This window comes from Neodiprion lecontei, chromosome 4 (assembly GCF_021901455.1).
Source record: "Neodiprion lecontei isolate iyNeoLeco1 chromosome 4, iyNeoLeco1.1, whole genome shotgun sequence".
NCBI classification, from domain to species: domain Eukaryota; kingdom Metazoa; phylum Arthropoda; class Insecta; order Hymenoptera; family Diprionidae; genus Neodiprion; species Neodiprion lecontei.
Window position 1 is genome coordinate 12748227 of NC_060263.1, and position 16979 is coordinate 12765205.

Genomic DNA, 16979 nt, shown 5'->3' on the forward strand with positions numbered 1-16979 from the left:
AAAGTAGGAAGAGTTCAAAAAGAGTCGCGGTTTCCCGCGGGTCTCGGATGATTGGTTAAGGATGATGAAATAATTGGGGGTAAGGTTTTTGATTAGTACATGAGATCTCGGTGGGGGATTAGCGCAAGGTGGTTGGTTTGGGGAAGCAAGCGGCGAAGCGCTAATAGGTCTTATCGTCATTAAAGTGAAGCCGCTATCCTGAATTCTGAGAATAAGGGTTTCTGTCTCTGTGAGCTATCCATGATTTCTCTTCCCACGTTTCCGGTGTTTAGTCTACTCGATTATCTCAACTACTGCAGGTGTTTATTACTTTGGGTTATTGCGGTTGAGATCGTAAATCAAAGGTTTTATGTGAAAGCTAATGTTGAAAGGTATAACGGTTGAATGGGAAAAAATATATATACCATATATGTTATGAATTTGACTGATGAAATAACGGTTCATCTAGCGTATGAGAACTATCGACATAATATTTTGGACGTTACGATGGTAACTATGTGTGGTTGCATTAATTTACGACTATTGGTAAGAGCACGTAAGGCTCTCTTATGGTAACTGCACGCTGGTGAGGTAGGGCGCAGAGAGCGTGTCGCCGTGGATACCGGCTGGTACGTAACAGTGATACCAGCTAGGTTGGATCGTCGACGTGATACCTAGGCGGCCACGCACCGAAGGTGGCCCATTTCCGACCTGACACCTAGGCGGCCATGCACCGAAGGTGGCCCACAATCGTGTGCCAGGCATGAAGTTAGTCGCGCTTGCAGAGTATATATGCAAAAAAACAAGAATTTCATGAAAAAATTGGGTTTGGGTGGCCCGTGCGACCTCGCCGGTGTGAGTTACGACTTCACCGCAATGAGCACTTTTGTAGAGTATTTCATTCTGAAGAAAACCTACTGATGTCCTAGACTGTACCATACAATGCCTCTGACCTGTAGATGTTTTGTAGAAAAAAATTAAAGTTTACGTGTATTTTAAGCGGGAAATCTTTACATGCCTTGGGCGAGCACTTAATATTAATATTAAGGGCTCAAATTTTCAGGGAATTTTTTTTTGTTGTATTTCCAACAAAATTTCACAATGGGACCGAAAAAAAAATAGTTGAAAAAAAAAGCACCCCAATATATATATATATACACAAATGATCATATGGAATATTAAACATTTTCCTCCCTTTAGGCGGTGTCATACCCCCATTTGGTCGTTTACCCACCCAAAATGTTGGATCCAAAAATTTAAAGCTCATTGATTTTTGTTTTATCACAATCGACCCGGTTTCTTGTTTTTTGCATTATACTTCGATTTCGCCGGTCGACTCTCGATTCAAATACTTATGAGAAATTTTGCATGTATATCTCGAAATATATCACGGCGGCAACCTCCTGCCACAGAAAACCTTTATAGTTTTGTTCCCGTAAATTTCGAATTGTTACAACCACGGTAAGCGCAGAGATCGCGCGCACGTTGCGGTTTGTTTTTATCCATTGTTGTATGTTTTTCGATGCAACAAAGCACATACAGAAGTCACTCCCTTATTACGAGATTACGATTACGTATTCGTAACGCGAGTTGCGACTGACGATCAAAAAATTGGTAGATAAATTTGGGGGCATCCGTGATCACATACAAAGTGATACATTGTAAACTTCGTCGTTTCGGGATATATTTCGAGATATACCTATATATATATATATATATATATATATATATATATATATATATATATATATAATCCTTACTAATATCAGTAAGGATATGTATAGAAAGTGAAATTTGTACAAATTTTCCCGAAACTTATGAATTTAATTGAAATTGTTTGAATTATTAACAAAAAACTGTTAAAAATCGTGTGCATTACAGTTTGAAGGTGAATATCTTCTGAACAGTGAGGTATACAAAAAAATTGTGGGAGACCTTTTTTGTAGAGAATTCATTTTGCTACGAAAATGTGATACACATTTTTTTTATAAATAGCGGATACCGAGATATGTATTTTTCTTCCTCACCATAAGAAAAAAATAGAAATCTGTTAGGCGCAGGACCTTCCTATTAAAATTAAGAGCTTATACTTGGAGAGAATGTTTTTGACGTCTCTACCAACCAAGTTTTCGGAGTACAAAGTGAAAAAAAAATAGTCGATTTTTTTGGCCCACCCTAATATGTATTGTGACGGGACGCCTGGCTGGCGTACCGACACCTGGGGTTCGACGCGTGCCCCCTAATATTTTGCTTGGTAAACCCAAGCCCAAATCTCACTGTCTACTCGATAACCCCGCCACATACCGGGAACCCAATCAAATCGCACGATTTACCGTACCCCTTCTTCAGGGAATGCGACGAATCTCTATCCCCGAAAACGGCGTAACTAGACAATAAGAGTATATAAGACGAGCGCAAATGCAAATCTATCTATCTATCACTTATTGAGCAACCGCCAGGATAGATCATCGAAGACTTCCACGAGAAGACCCATACTTCCCACATCCACGAGGAGCCGGACACCAAGGACCCACAATCAGGAGACGTGGAGTACCCGTCCAAGGAATCCTCAACACCACTTCCCATCAAAGGAGAGCATTCAGCGTACTAATAATTTTTTATTTGATTTCAATAAAAAACTCCTTAGGTACTAGGGAGCCGTGTCTGAGTGAAGAACAGCATTGCGTCTGACCTCATAGCTCAGATACGGTGATCGTCTCACAATCCCCTGACCCATAGGTAGGACACCTGAACCCGTAGAGAGTCACGGTGGTCACGGTCATTGCGACTGAATGTCTTAATACAGGTGAAGGTACGTTTGCGTAGAATCCCCTTGCCTTTAACTACCACGCTAGTGATATTCAGTTTTGCCATACGCAAACCGAATCACTATCAAAGTCCTTCTGACTACTATGCTATCACACACGTAATATTCTGTTTCAGTACTATCTAAACGAATAATTATAATATCAAAATCAACTGTCAGCGACGATTCCTCATTATCGAATACCGTCCCTCTGATGACCAGGCTATCACATAAATAATATTGAGTCTACCCATAGGTAAACCGAACTATTATCTAAGTCCTTCCGACTACCATACTAGCACACGAATAATATTCTGTCTTAGTTCCCACTAAACAAATCATTATCCATCACAAAACCGACTAGTCAACGATCCAGAATAATCAAATACCGTCCCTCTGACCAACATGCTATCACGCAATTAATAGTCAGTCTTGCCGCCGGCAAACTTCATTAATATCAGAGCAAATGAAGAAGAACTATCCCTTCCTAAATTATCAAAAATCTCTCAGAGATTACCAGAAGAATAAGTTCACAACCTTTCATCCTGTCTCTTATCCCGCCTCACGGGAACAAAACATTGACGTATCATTGCAATATTTCCTTTCCGGAAATAAATATTTCGCATCACGAGTCAACCTCTCAAAGCGATCTATCTGTGCGTGCTTCACACTCACAGACCAAGTTTGACCCTCAACCGTTTACACGGCCTATGATGATGGGTCTATTCCACTCGTGCCTTGGCACATGAGGGTGAGAAAACAAATTCTGAGGCTATCTCGAAAAACCAAGTTGAAGTGGTCAAATTATTCAGGCTTTTCCAGGAGTTAATTACACAATTAACGAGTTATCCTTCTCCACCTTCCTTCCGAGTCCAGAGACCGAATCCTGCAGCTCTATCCAAGGGACAGGAAATTCTCAAAATAAATATATCATTCGAGTATGCGCTAAATATCACACATAGCGTGTGAAGTTTGGGCGAAACAAAGCCCGCGAATAAACTGTACATCTCAGTGGCAAAAGCGTGGAAACTCGAAACGTATTCCATATACAAATATGGAAAAAATCTACACACTCTTGGAATTGTTTTTTTTCATTCCTTTTTTCTCTTCTCGGTTATCAAAAATACAAAAAAGAAAGCGGGATCAAGTAAAAATATGAAATAAAAAAAATGTAAGGAAAAAAAAGAGGCGCCAAAAACGGGGAACAAATCGATTCACTCTCGGAATTTTATTGTTTCAATTATTTGTTCTCTTCTGAGTTACCCCCACTACAAAAAAGGTGGGTTCAGTAAAAAAAAAAGCAAAAGGAAAGAAGGAAAAAATCGACCGGCACTCGAAATTTTCCTCCTTTCATTTGTTTTTTCTCTCCGATAACACAAAAAAAAGCCGGGTTTGAATTTAAAAAAAAAAAAAAAAAAAAGTGAACTGCGATCGAACCCGTTGTTCCACATCACTCCATCCTCATGTGGTACCCGAGTAGTTTCGAGAAAAAAAAAATTCCCCCAACCACTTGCCCATTGCACATTTTGCATAATTGTTATCGAGCTGGCTTCGTATATTTTTCCATAGACTGCGTGTACAAATATTCGAGAACACCAGGCGTCACATATTTTCATATCAATAAAAAAATAATATTTAGTAAAAAAAAAAAAATGGGTGCGTGTACTTATGTACGCGCGTGAGAAGTTATACTTCTTTGGCATCATTAAATAATAAGTATTCAACATTGATAATTTAATAATATTTAGTAATAATTATATTAAATAAAGAAGTATAACTTCAATAATGATATTTTAATTTATATCAATAAATAATACATACGGATAACTAACCTCAATTATATTGGAGCACTTGAAAAAGTATTTTAGCACAATTTTTTCACTAATATTCACAAATAGTAAATAATATTAATCCAAATATTCAATTTAAATCACTACTGAATATATTTTATTGCCACATATATAATTCGCACTTGTATGAAAATAAAACACGTGTTGTGACTGTAAAAACTAAAACCATGTGGATAAATATTATAAATAAATATGAAAACAGTGATCAGAGGCGACAAGCGTACCAACGTTAGCTTTTTTTCGAGACTTGATGAATTCGGTTAAGTGGGCAACTTCATCCTGTTAATTTTGTGTTACAGTGATGCGCGCGCATCTTGAAATTTCACTCTCATCAGTTTTTCATAACGCGCCTAAAGAAGTATAACTTCAAAAAAGAAAGTATTCGGGCTGGGAATGGTTAATTATTTTGGTTCAGCGTCCGCTAATTGAATCCTAAATTCATGAAATCTAGACATACTTTTATTTGCTGACCTTCATAATTGAAACAAAAAAAAATCCCACTTCTTGCATTCCTGGAAACATCTGTGCGAGCGGGGACAAGGATGCGATTGGCAACCACTTGCTCGATCGACAGAGTATATCTATACATATATACTCTGACAGCGCGACTAACTTCATGCCTGGCACACGATTGTGGGCCACCTTCGATGCATGGCCGCCTAGGTGTCAGGTCGGAAATGGGCCACCTTCGGTGCGTGGCAGCCTAGGTGTCACGTCGACGCTCTAACCTAGCTGGTATCAAAGACACTGATATATATATACACCACTGATATATATATACACTGGATTGGATATTACCGTATACTCTACGTGTAAGCTCGTGTGTCCAATTGAACACTTGAATCTCCGCCATCTTGTACAGAAAGTTGTCACAGAATCCGCGCTAGATTTGAACTGCGTAAAATATGCTATTTAAATCTAACGATATATTCGTCACACAAAAAAGTTTTTGACGAGTAAAATAATGTTTGATACATTAAATGAAGAACAAATCATTTTTTCGAAGGTATATTATTATTTACAATTATATGATGTAAAAGATCATTAAATAATATGACGAAAAACTTGTATTTAAGCGTGATTTTTCTTTATGTTCAAAAGAAGTCCTCAATTCTAAGAAGTTTCCGTCCATTATCCTTTATCCTATGGTGGGCTGAATTTCATACGGATTATTCAAAAATTTGTATAACACTAATTCAACCGTTAGGGAATTCATTTACCATCCATTGATCATCAAAGTGGAGCTTAAGACATGTAAAAAAAGTTTTGAATTAAACTATATCGAATTGGGTGAGTAAAAACTTTATTCAAAAATATGGAAAATAAAACATTCCTTGCAAACGTTAAGGAATTTTTATAGAGTTGCGTGCGATAAACCACAACAATATAATTAGTAGTATCAATCCACAATCCATTCACATGAAGAAAAAGTTACAAGCACAATCAAAAGAAAATAAAAAAGATGTACATATCTGAGCATGCAAATCAGGTACAAATGTGTAGGTGCTCATGTAATTTGGTTACATTCACTGTGGTGGGCCGATCGGATTCATCCTGAAATTCGGTCTGCTGCAAGTTTTCACCTACAGATAAGTTACTAATAAATAACGACAATGGAAATACACAGAAATGTGTCACACACGATTTTTCTGTAACAGAGCACTTTATAATCTGTAGGTAATTAACCGCTTCGACGACATTGACGCAATAGTGCATCACATCAACATGTCTTTATGCACACTGAGTTTTCTCTGACCTAAAAGGGATTAATAGTTTCAGATCTTACCAAATAACGTTGGGATACTGCCTTTTCGTAAAGTTATATAATTTTTACTTTTCTTCTGAAAGCAAGAGAGTTCAAAGTGGTCGGAACACAGAAAGCTATCACTTGATGGAGACCACGGACCAATGTTTATATTTGCGATCCACTGCTTCATAATATCAGGTTCATCCAATGGGAACCTACATAACAAGCAAAGTTTAAATTTATTAATTCACACGTTATGTTGCATTGAGTAACGGTACTTACTTGAAGAATGAATAGCCACGTCCATATTCCCTTAATCGGTGACAAGATGAACACTCTGATTTTGGGTTGTCAAATATAGTTGGTACACTATTCTTTTTCAATGTAATTAGGAATCCTGTCCTATCAAAGCAGTCATTTGTAAAATGAGCCGAACACAATGTGCTATTTCGGTTTGGCTTCCAGTCCTTCCTCTTCATTTCTTTTAACCACTGCTGAAGGCGCAACACATCTTTCACGGGAAATCTACATATCGAATTATAATTTAATCCCTGAGTCAATAATACCCGAGTTTTCAATTTCAATTATAATAAGATCGGTTCATAATTCAAATATTGTGAATTTTTACTGACACGATTCGTACGTTATAATACTCGTTAAATATAATTAGTAAATACTTCGTATACTGACATAACCTCTGCAAGTTATCATTTGCAGAACGCTTCAGCGTTGTATACTCACTTGTGAAATGATCGCCCACAATATTTTGATTGCTTTGTTTTGCAAAAAACGCAGGTACTCATTGTTACCTCAATAATTGTTACTGTAATTTTCCAACACAATCGATTATATACACATACATATATCACGTATATATTTATATATACTGAAGTGACAAGAATCTGTACAAAATGGCTACCGTTCAATTGGCGTGACGGCACCACGCTTAAATCCAATCCAGTGTATATAGTGATCAAAGAGGATGGGATAGAGTGGAAGCTTAAGCGTACCCACCGTCGCGCGCACCGTCTGGTGAGTCGCAGGACAAACCAATTGCATATGTGTGCATCGCGTCATACGTGTGTGAGTCAACACCGGCAATATTTGCAAACAAGACAAGTTGTATCAGAAAAGCTGAAATCGAATATTCATTGTAAAGTTAAGTTCTTTGGTTAAGTTGTTCTAATTGAATATGGTTGTGTACTGCGGTGTGAAAGGGTGCAATAGAAATGCTAGAACCGACCGGGAACATACATTTTTTCGAATAGCAGTGTAAGTAGAATTTGATTACTAGCAAAACAGAACCTAACCTCCTTGATATTTGCCACATACCGTACGAAAAATCCAAAGATAAACATAAATAAATATTTTCTAATTTCAATATTCGATTTTGTTGCCGGCCCGAAAAATGGTTAGAATTTGCAGTTTATTATATTTGTGGATATTTATGTAAAAAATTTTTATCCCCTCATAATTGTATAGATTGTAAGAAATTACTAATTGATGAAAACGATAGTTTAGATGCTGAACATAAATTATATGTTATCATGAAAAATTATGCCGATACGCATGGATTGGTCTATGCAACAAACAACGTTTTCGAAAACATTATTGCATGGGAACGCACGTTCAAAAGTGTGATTCAAAGCATCGTACATTCGAATACTGTCACTCAGGTTCTCTCTCATATATTATTATAGTCGTGCAGAAAGCTCGAATTATGTACAATCGATACTAGTGAAGCATTCTTAAAGTTATTCTTGAGAATACGCTGTCACTGGGAGGCCAGGTTCATTCGCAGAAAGATTAGTGAATCCGGCGGAAAAACAGAAAATAAGCCACCCTTAGCAACTAAAAAAATGCGGAAGTTTGTCGCTACTAAAGTTTAACCAAATGTAAATATAGTTAAATATACTACGTATGTTATTGTGTTATTCAATAATCTTTACTTTCAATAAAGAATACACTTATTACTTGTAATAGTGGATGTTCTATTATTCTTTTGTCCCATATTCATAATCTACGTAGTTTATAAAGTGGTCCGTAACAGTGAGTAGCCTGTCAATTTCATTCGGATTTCCCGCTGAAATAAAGGGTGGGGGAAGAATAGTTTGTCCTACGACTCAACAGAGGCGCTAGTGGGCCTTATACGAAAAATCACATTGGTGTTTTATGAGACCTTCCGCTCTATCCCATCCTCTTTGGCTGGTATCACGAAAAGCCGAGCGTTGGAGATCTCCCTACTCATCTCTGATCGTCCGGAGCGACGCTGGCGATAAAACCGTGCACTATTAAATCTCGGAGTTTCGCGGACGCCTTTTCTGCCTCTCCGCCTCAGAAATTGGAATCCTGTACTCTAGTCTCCATGCTGTTACTACTTATTTCCTAACCTCAATGTGGCAAAATTCGTGCAGTGTTTATGTTTACATGTGTAAGACTTTTTGTTATTAATGTGCAGTGTTAATTAATTTATTATATTTATTAAAATGGGTGTATCAAATTTCGTTGAATAAAAATAAGCTGAAACATTAGGAATCTGTAATCTTTCATTTTCGCGTAATGAATCGAGAGAAGCTCAGGACAATTTTGTCCCCTTATTTTGTGAAAAAAAAGTTTTGACAATTCTTGAAAATTGTTATTTGGTTAGTTTAATTTAATTTTGTTCAGCCGCGAATGAAAAAAAAACTTTATTATGCTAAATTGCAAAATTGTGCTTGAATAATGAAATGTAGAAATTTCACATTGTTTTATTCTACCAGATCCATCAATACTACTTTTTTTTAAACTAATTGACTTGATATGAATAATTTTAATTGAAAGGAACAATACAAATCGTGAAATTCGGAATAGTGTAATCCTACACGATTCACAACTCGTTCTGCAAAAATAAAAAAAAAAATCAACGATTGCAAGAAATTTGCGAAGAAAACTCGTAAATAAAATAACAAATGCAATTTTTTTTTTCGCAAACAAAGTTTTATTTATAGGATCGAAAACTGAGTTATGTACGGCTGCATACAGACTTATTCTGCACTATTACCCGTAGAACGGTTTCGATATAATCTGTTCTCTCCATGCACGATTTCCACACCATTTTATCCAACTGGACAGAAGGAGCAAAAGCCAAAGAGGAATTTTTGCTCGTATAAAGTCTAGTTTCTTTATTCAAAGCATTATCCAGATCATCTTTGTCATCCTTATCATCAAGATCCAAATCGTCGAGATTTTGGAAAAGGCTCTCACCAACAACCTAATCCTTTTGAAAATCCCAATAAATCAGTTTTTGGATGGGAAATACGTGTAATCCTTGACTGAACAGTAAAATCAAAGAAATATTTTCTATGTACACTAAAAATAACAAATAAATAACGCAATCGAATGAAAAATGTAGATTTAAAACAAAGTTCCCTTGTTCCCTCCAAATTAGCTTTAAAAAAGCTTACATTTGTATAAAAATTATATCTTCCGCGGTTATGGCAAAACCTGATAAATACCTTAACTCCCAGGACGTAATCGATTTTATATTCAACGGTAATCAGTAAATATCCCATCCAAATCGTCAATCGACATGACCGGTTTGATGAGCATCGCGTATTGAAGGTTAGAATCGAGTTTCAACAGTATCTGATGAAAATAAAAAACAGAAAACAAGATGTAACGATTTTGTGAAGAGGTATATACAATTATGAGCTTTGCTAATAAAATCAATTAATTAGGTCAAGAAAAAAGTCGGTTCACCTTCGAGTATTCACAACGTAGCATCTAAAGCTTCGCGTTCTTGCGGAGTCGTTTCGTTTTTATACGACTCTCATTCTGGTTGGCGTTGTACGATTTGACAAGGAAACAAGCTCTCATAATTATATAAAAGTCAATGATCTTTCTTGTGCAACTCATGTAGTGATCAGCATAACCAACCATTGTAGATTTTGAATTTCCGATGCTCTCTGGAGAATGGTGTGGATCATATCGACGTGTATACCGAATTTACCAGTAACGTCCAATACAGTTGATTCCAGGCATTCGGTCAACCGAAACAAGGGCTCACTAGGCCGGATCAACCCTCCAAATTTCTCCAGAAGATTTATGGCTGCATGAGTCGGATCAGTAACTCCTGGTTCACGAGATTTTAAGGAATTTATGCAGTCGCAGCATTTCAGCTTCGTCATCATTGTTGGGGCAACGTAACCAGCTATGTAACATTGTACTTCTGCACTTGTACGTGTGACGTACGTATGGTCGTGCGTGCTGTCCTTCCACGTGCTAAAATCCATCGACAATGGAACCTAGTAATCATGATCCCGCTGGTAAGTTTCCATGGGTGCTTCGTCGGCACGTACTTGTTGTTCCAGCATGTCGTCAATGGTTTGCAACCATTCAGTGCGTGGTTTTGATGCAGCAGCCAACGAACCTGTCGTCTACATTAGTGTTTCGAGCAGCTCATGTCCTTCGACGTTACTCCCTCTTCGAGGCTTTACTAACGAGTGGCTGCACAACAATCAAAACATTTGAGCGAAGAACTGCGGATCAGGATGGTCATTTCTACCACAGGCTTTGCGCGTCATACTAAAAATCCTCTAAAAACAATAGTACAGTTATGAATCGTATAGAATGAAGTTCAACAGGGTGAAATGCACTAGCGAATCGCAAAATATCCTTTACGAATGACAAAAATACAAATGAACACAGTAACAAGTGCATAAATCATACAATATTTAACTCTAGACTTATACAACGAGGTCAAAAACGATCCCAATTTTTGTAGTAAAACAGTTGTTTCCGGCTTTTCTCCAAAAGTTTGTTCCATTTTGTCGAAGTTCCATTATAAAATGTTTACCAAATCTGACTTTGATATACGCTATTCTTTGCGTTGGTAACAAAGAGAGTGGAGCGCAACTAAACATCGGTATCGCATACGAGGAGCATGTTATTTTAAAGAGATGATCGGGGTCGTTTTCCACTTCGTTGTATGTAGGGTTTACGTTCGGAGAAGTAGTTCGTAGGGCTGTAGGCTTCAATTGCAGAAATAAAATAAAGAGTTCATTCAAATAAATATATGGGATTTCAAAAAAGATGAAAAAATAAAATGTATAACCTACTTCCAAAGCGTCTTGGTTTAGTCGTGCGGTCATAAGGTACTCAAAAGTGGATCGTGATGGCAAGGCATCCAAGATTTCGAGGGTAGCTCCCAGGATCACTTTCAAACCTTTCAAGGTACTTGACGATATTGGCAGTTCTTTTAGCGAAGAAACTGATGACTCCCATTCCTTCAAGTACGCGAGGAAGCTTGAAATGGCCTATTTAGTATAGCAGGAATGAATGGAAAAATGATTATTGTGAGGAAGCATTAGGAAGTAGCATAATTAACAAAGTAATTACTACTGCAAGTGTTAAAATAACAGACCCAGTAAATATCGAAAAAAATATAATAATGTGATGAGGTGAGTGTTATACAAATTGGAATGGGAGATTATTGTACAGAAATACATAAAAACAGCATAAAATAAAAATCGATGTTACGCTCCCGGAGCGCAAAAAATCACATGGACACACAGCTGGATAAAAGAGACAAAATAAACATCGATGTAATGCTCCCAGACAAGAAACGAAAAGAACATACGAACACACAGATGGACGAAGAAACGCAATGTATAAATGAATATTATACGCCCGGAGCACATAAAAAAAAATCAGCACCACCAGGTAGGATTACTTCAACCAGGATTCCAGAGTGAGCAGACATTCATGCAAGGAAAACAAAAAGGTCAAGCCATCAATTCAGGATCATGGATAATGTCATGTCAAGACAGTCCACATCGATCGTCCGAAGGAAGTATTACCGATCTGAAAGATCATTAGATAGTGAGCAGCAATCCTCTAATAAATGAACGAGTTTATCCGAACGACAGTTTATTGAATTGAACAACATAGAAAACAATCTCAGCACAGTCTCCACCATGGTACGAGAACGTATAAATGACGATGATTGGAAATCCAACGTTGAATGTCCAAATTCGTCTTGGGGAACCTCTTAGAAGCTGGCAGTTAAAGATTGCTAGAAGAAATAGTTAAATGTTACTTGGTTTTAATAATACTGATCTCCTAACAAAAGAGTATATTTCGCGAATATTTACGTATTGTGATATAATTTTTGAATTTGCGAGAGATAAATGCTTGAAAAAAATCGTTTCAAACAGACGAATAACGAATTCGAGCCCTATGGTACAGCGATAATAACAGCGGTGTTTCAGCATAAAATTTTTGACACAATGTTCAAAAAGATTGGCAACTCTTTGATGCTCTTTGTGCATTTTCTTAAATTTAATGCACTCAGCACAGTAACTCTTTGCAGATCGTTCGTTGCAACACCCGAATGATTTTCAATAGATCATCAAAATCGTATTCGAAATTATCATTAAAAACTGATTGACGTAAATTGTTACGCGATTTTTCAACGATATATTTGGAAAATAACGATAATGCATTATATGTTATGTACCTTCTTTTGTGGACAGGATTCGGATAGAGGAAGCGCATTGAGAGGCGTTCTGAACATCATCGCCATGATTACATTGTGAACGCGCTCAGAAAAAGCCCTCGTTGGTTTGGAATCTTTCAATTGCGGGCATGTCTGTTCGTAAACTTCCATAGCGGCACGAATTTGTTGCGAGAACAACTGAAATAATTTGATAAACAATTATTACTTAACTTCAATTAAATTGCTCAGGAAACAGCCAAGAGCTTGTACCCAGATGCCTCGAAATGGTTGAAACATAAAGACGAGCGCGTGGTCTGCTCTTGTTGCTTTTTGTTTTCCGGAGTATATTTCCCTAAATCGACGAAACCTCCAAACTCCATTGTCTTCTGGCCAAATGAAATTGCCTCACTCAACTTCATCTCGTCGACTAGGAGGGTACCTAAATATTAATTAGTCCATGTTAATAACACTGACATAATGTTCTTATGTGTTTGTTCATACTGCAAGATTCGGTTGAGATACAATAAAATCGAAGGTGCGCGTCAAGATATTGGTGAAGAGGAAGTATTAAGGGCAAAGGAAAGGAATCTCACTGGTCACTGGAAGAGGTAAGTATCTTGCAGGTGAGTATCAAGCATTACAGTTTTCATTTTTCACGCCCTTTTTCTGATTCTTTTTTTCGTCACATGTTTAATCTATTTTTGTTTCCGTTACTAAATACATTTTTCAATATTTTCAGGTATACTACGCATTTATCGTAGGAATCTCAACGTCAGGGTTCATCAGTACATTGTTTTTCTTTGATTTTTATTTTTCTAATCTGTGTTCGTCCTAAGCTTGATTCATAAGAATCAAATTTATACCAATATACTGCAACAAGAAATAACTGAAACGTTGGCATTTGGAGTATTTCAGCGTCTCGCCAGAAAAACTTTCCATACTACACAGCAATGCGGCAAAGGGAACGATTTATTTAATATTTTTCTTTGCTTGTAAAATTATTTTTCAAGTATTCAATTTTTTTTTTTACTTCAGGTAATGAACTGATTGACGGGCTAGTCTGTAATGTTAAAAATGTACGATGAAATTTCATTCGAAAGATATTTAAAAACTGGATAAATGTTCAGGGAAATACATTCTTATTCATTCTAAATATTTTTTGTTATTGACATTAAGGATACCTCTTTTAAAAGATTTTTCCATCTGCGATCCTTTTTTCCGTAAGTCTTCGAAGATAGCTTCCTGAAATCCGTATCCGTCGACAAGCTAATCTTTTGAATATATCTGTTCAACGTTTTGCGGCAGGGAACTGATAAAATTTGTCGATCCCTTAGATGTTCGTACAGGGCTGCGTTTTTTATCCGCATCAACAAACATTCGTATATCCAGTTGGTTGAGTATCTCTGCCTGTTGGGAGATTTAACTTTGGAGGCCTCCAAGCACGATTTAATCGCTTCTTGTTGCGCATCTGGAAAACCGGAAATATTATTTTCCAACACACTGGAATCTATATTTGCCTTCATCATCTTAATCTGTAAATAAATCAAAATCGCATTAGAGTATTTCAAAGACGTATGCACACATTGTTAATTTTATCCCTTAGATATAGAAATGTCTATGTTCGCATTACCTTCCATTGCGAACGGAGATACTTTCGTCGCTGCAACTGTGCAGTGTATATTTTGACTCCTCATATTTCTTCTGAAGAACAATTTTTTTCTCTATTTGCAATAACTTTTTGCGAAGCCGCCGACAACGGATACACCATAGACGCTGCACCGTATGTTTGTACGATTCAGTATCATCGAGAATTCCCATGCATTCAGGATTGCACCTAAACATAAGAAAGTATTAAAATAATAAAAATCAATAAGCATAACAAAGTTGGTCAATTTATTTTTACTAGTTCGACTGCTACTAATTTGTTAATTGTAAGTAACAATACTTTTCATTTCCAATGTCCGTCCCCCTGCAAACAGACAAGTTTTTCACTGTGTTCATGTAGCTGAGAATGTCGGCCGTAGACTTTATGGTGTCCTTGAAATCGATAATTTTGTTCGAAATACTCTGATTCTGTGAAAATAAATGTCGTTATGGGCAAAATACTCTGCGATTATAAACATGAAATCTAAAATCGAGTCTGGAGGAGTGGTATGATTACGTGTATAGAGATGTTGATGAACAAGAAAGTGCACCTGGACAGAAAAGTCTAATCGATCGAAATACGTAAATAAAACGTCTGAGCCTTGCTGACTCCAAGCCCATGACTCCGGTGATAAGGCCAAACACAATTCACCTTTCAAATCATGAATTGAGAATGTTGGATTGCCGTTTGCAGTTACATTCTCGTGTGATCTTTTCATGGACCATTCCTTCTAGAATCTCACTAGATTCCATCCCCAGGCTGTTATTGGCAGAACTGTCATTTAAAATGCTCTCCTCCTCACCAACTCGATTGATTGATTCGACTATGCCGTCGTGCTCCATGACACTATCCGCGACAGGAACGTTGTTGTTCTAAAATGCTATGTAATCAAGATTATGCAGATGTTTATAATATTCTTCGGTTACATAATCTGCTATGATGTTTGTAATTTTCTATTATGCTTGAAATTCTCACCAAAACTATTTGGTTGGAAATTTTATGACCATACATCCTTTATATCATACTTAGATGATTTAATACCACAAACAGTAAAATAAACTTCAGAAAAGTCCCTAGTATAAAAAAAAACAATACTCACATATATGTTTGTGGAATAATAAAATAGGAGGAAATATGACTGTATGTGTTTGGAACACAGTATCAATTGTACTTATCCTGCGACTCTACCAAATTTATGAATTATTTAACTTCATTTGTACTTTTTTTAATTCACTTCGGTCCATGCAAATAAAATTGTCTGGTACTTACTTCGCTTCGTTCCGTAGGTTGAACGAGCAGCATTCGTACAGCTTCAGTTTCTAAAGACCAATGGTCGCGAGATACACAGCTGATTGTATCATCGAACAATTTAATCGTCTCGCTCTTCCGAATGTATTTGTCTGCAAAGTGCAGCTGACAAATGTGCTGCGTTTTTATAAGATCGTATTTCAAAGCATTTTTTCATACTTCGAGTCGATGGTCACTCTACATTTACAAAGGTAATCTTCATTTTACTTGCTCAGTACAACTTATTTGTAGTTATACCCAACAATTCTTATCTTTTTTTATTTTTATTGCAATTTTTTCATAGTTTAGGTTATATCGTAACATTCTTTTATCTACAATTCAAATAAATTTGTCCCTTTTGTAATAGTTGCAGCTATTACAATTTCATATGAAAATTGAAATAGTTGCAACTAAATAGAGGTTTAAAATTGATTTTTTCACCTTAGGTACGGCAAACAGAGAAATGGGCCGCAGCGATCTTGATATTTCCCGCTGTCGCATCCTGGTACACCACAAGTCTTCGGCATTCTAGAAACACCAAAAACAAATTAAAAAAAAACCTTTCATCATTTTGGCGAGGATTACATACATTTAGATAATAAGGTAAACAAACGAAAATTATGGACAGCCATATATGGGTCCTCTTATTTTTCTTTCGTATTTTTTATGCTTATTGCACGCCGCTTTGAACAACGAAGAAACAATTAGGGGATTTTTGTTAAATCCATTTCAAATAGCCCTTATGCGTACATACATTCAACAGGTATTTTCCGGGCTACTGAATGGTCCGTTTACTTACCTACTTACAGAAAAAAATGTATAAATAAATGATTGAAATTACCTTACTCAGAGAAGAAAACGTTGAATCGTACGATGAAAACTCGAAATTAAACTTACCCTAGTCTCCATGCAAGCACTGATAAAACAAAAATAGTCACTTTTCATTCTACTGCGCAAGCACGGATGGGTGGGATGGGTGACCGATGCCATCGGTCACTTAATATATATTTACGATCTTTTTGACCCATGCGATGCTAGTGGCAGAGCGGAGAACTAATTAAAGGACGGGTTTTTGAGGACCACCAAAGAGGATGGGATAGAGCGGAAGGTCTCATAAAACACCAATGTGATTTTTCGTATAAGGCCCACTAGCGCCTCTGTTGAGTCGTAGGACAAACTATTCTTCCCCC

At 36.8% G+C, this 16979-nt stretch overlaps 1 protein-coding gene and 1 long non-coding RNA gene across 11 annotated transcripts; both read right to left on the reverse strand.

Annotated features, from left to right (window-relative positions):
• Positions 1-5627: 5627 nt before the first annotated feature.
• LOC124294010 (THAP domain-containing protein 1-like) lies at positions 5628-7369 on the reverse strand. Of its 3 annotated transcripts, XM_046737403.1 has the most exons (5): positions 7302-7369; positions 7124-7205; positions 6665-6907; positions 6422-6597; positions 5945-6218 (listed from the first exon to the last, which is right to left on the reverse strand). In XM_046737403.1, the coding sequence occupies exons 2-5, from the start codon at positions 7183-7185 to the stop codon at positions 6121-6123; spliced, it is 579 nt and encodes a 192-aa protein (XP_046593359.1). In that variant the 5' UTR covers positions 7186-7205; positions 7302-7369; the 3' UTR covers positions 5945-6120. The 3 variants fall into 3 exon arrangements, with proteins under 3 accessions (XP_046593360.1, XP_046593359.1, XP_046593358.1); XM_046737404.1 differs by lacking the exons at positions 5945-6218; positions 7302-7369 and adding an exon at positions 5628-5879 and having other exon boundaries at positions 7124-7276; XM_046737402.1 differs by lacking the exon at positions 7302-7369 and having other exon boundaries at positions 7124-7276.
• Positions 7370-9530: 2161 nt separating this feature from the next.
• Positions 9531-16960, reverse strand: LOC107227109. Of its 8 annotated transcripts, none has more exons than XR_006904055.1 (13): positions 16631-16960; positions 16231-16317; positions 15772-15987; positions 15053-15382; positions 14803-14826; positions 14488-14691; positions 14039-14389; positions 13128-13296; positions 12879-13055; positions 11479-12434; positions 10121-10956; positions 9877-10006; positions 9531-9638 (listed from the first exon to the last, which is right to left on the reverse strand). It is a non-coding gene; the product is annotated as an uncharacterized LOC107227109 (long non-coding RNA). The 8 variants fall into 8 exon arrangements; XR_006904053.1 differs by having other exon boundaries at positions 14803-14930; positions 16631-16958; XR_001525716.2 differs by having other exon boundaries at positions 14803-14930; positions 15019-15382; positions 16631-16958.
• Positions 16961-16979: the final 19 nt, after the last annotated feature.

Excerpts from the sequence above, each read along its gene's own strand:
- LOC124294010 (XM_046737403.1), bottom strand. The coding sequence starts at position 7,185 with ATGAGTACCTGCGTTTTTTGCAAAACAAAGCAATCAAAATATTGTGGG. Across the intron at positions 6,598-6,664 it reads CGTGGCTATTCATTCTTCAA|GTTCCCATTGGATGAACCTG; the intron begins GTAAGTACCGTT and ends CTTGTTATGTAG. Across the intron at positions 6,219-6,421 it reads CAGTATCCCAACGTTATTTG|GTGAAAACTTGCAGCAGACC; the intron begins GTAAGATCTGAA and ends ACTTATCTGTAG.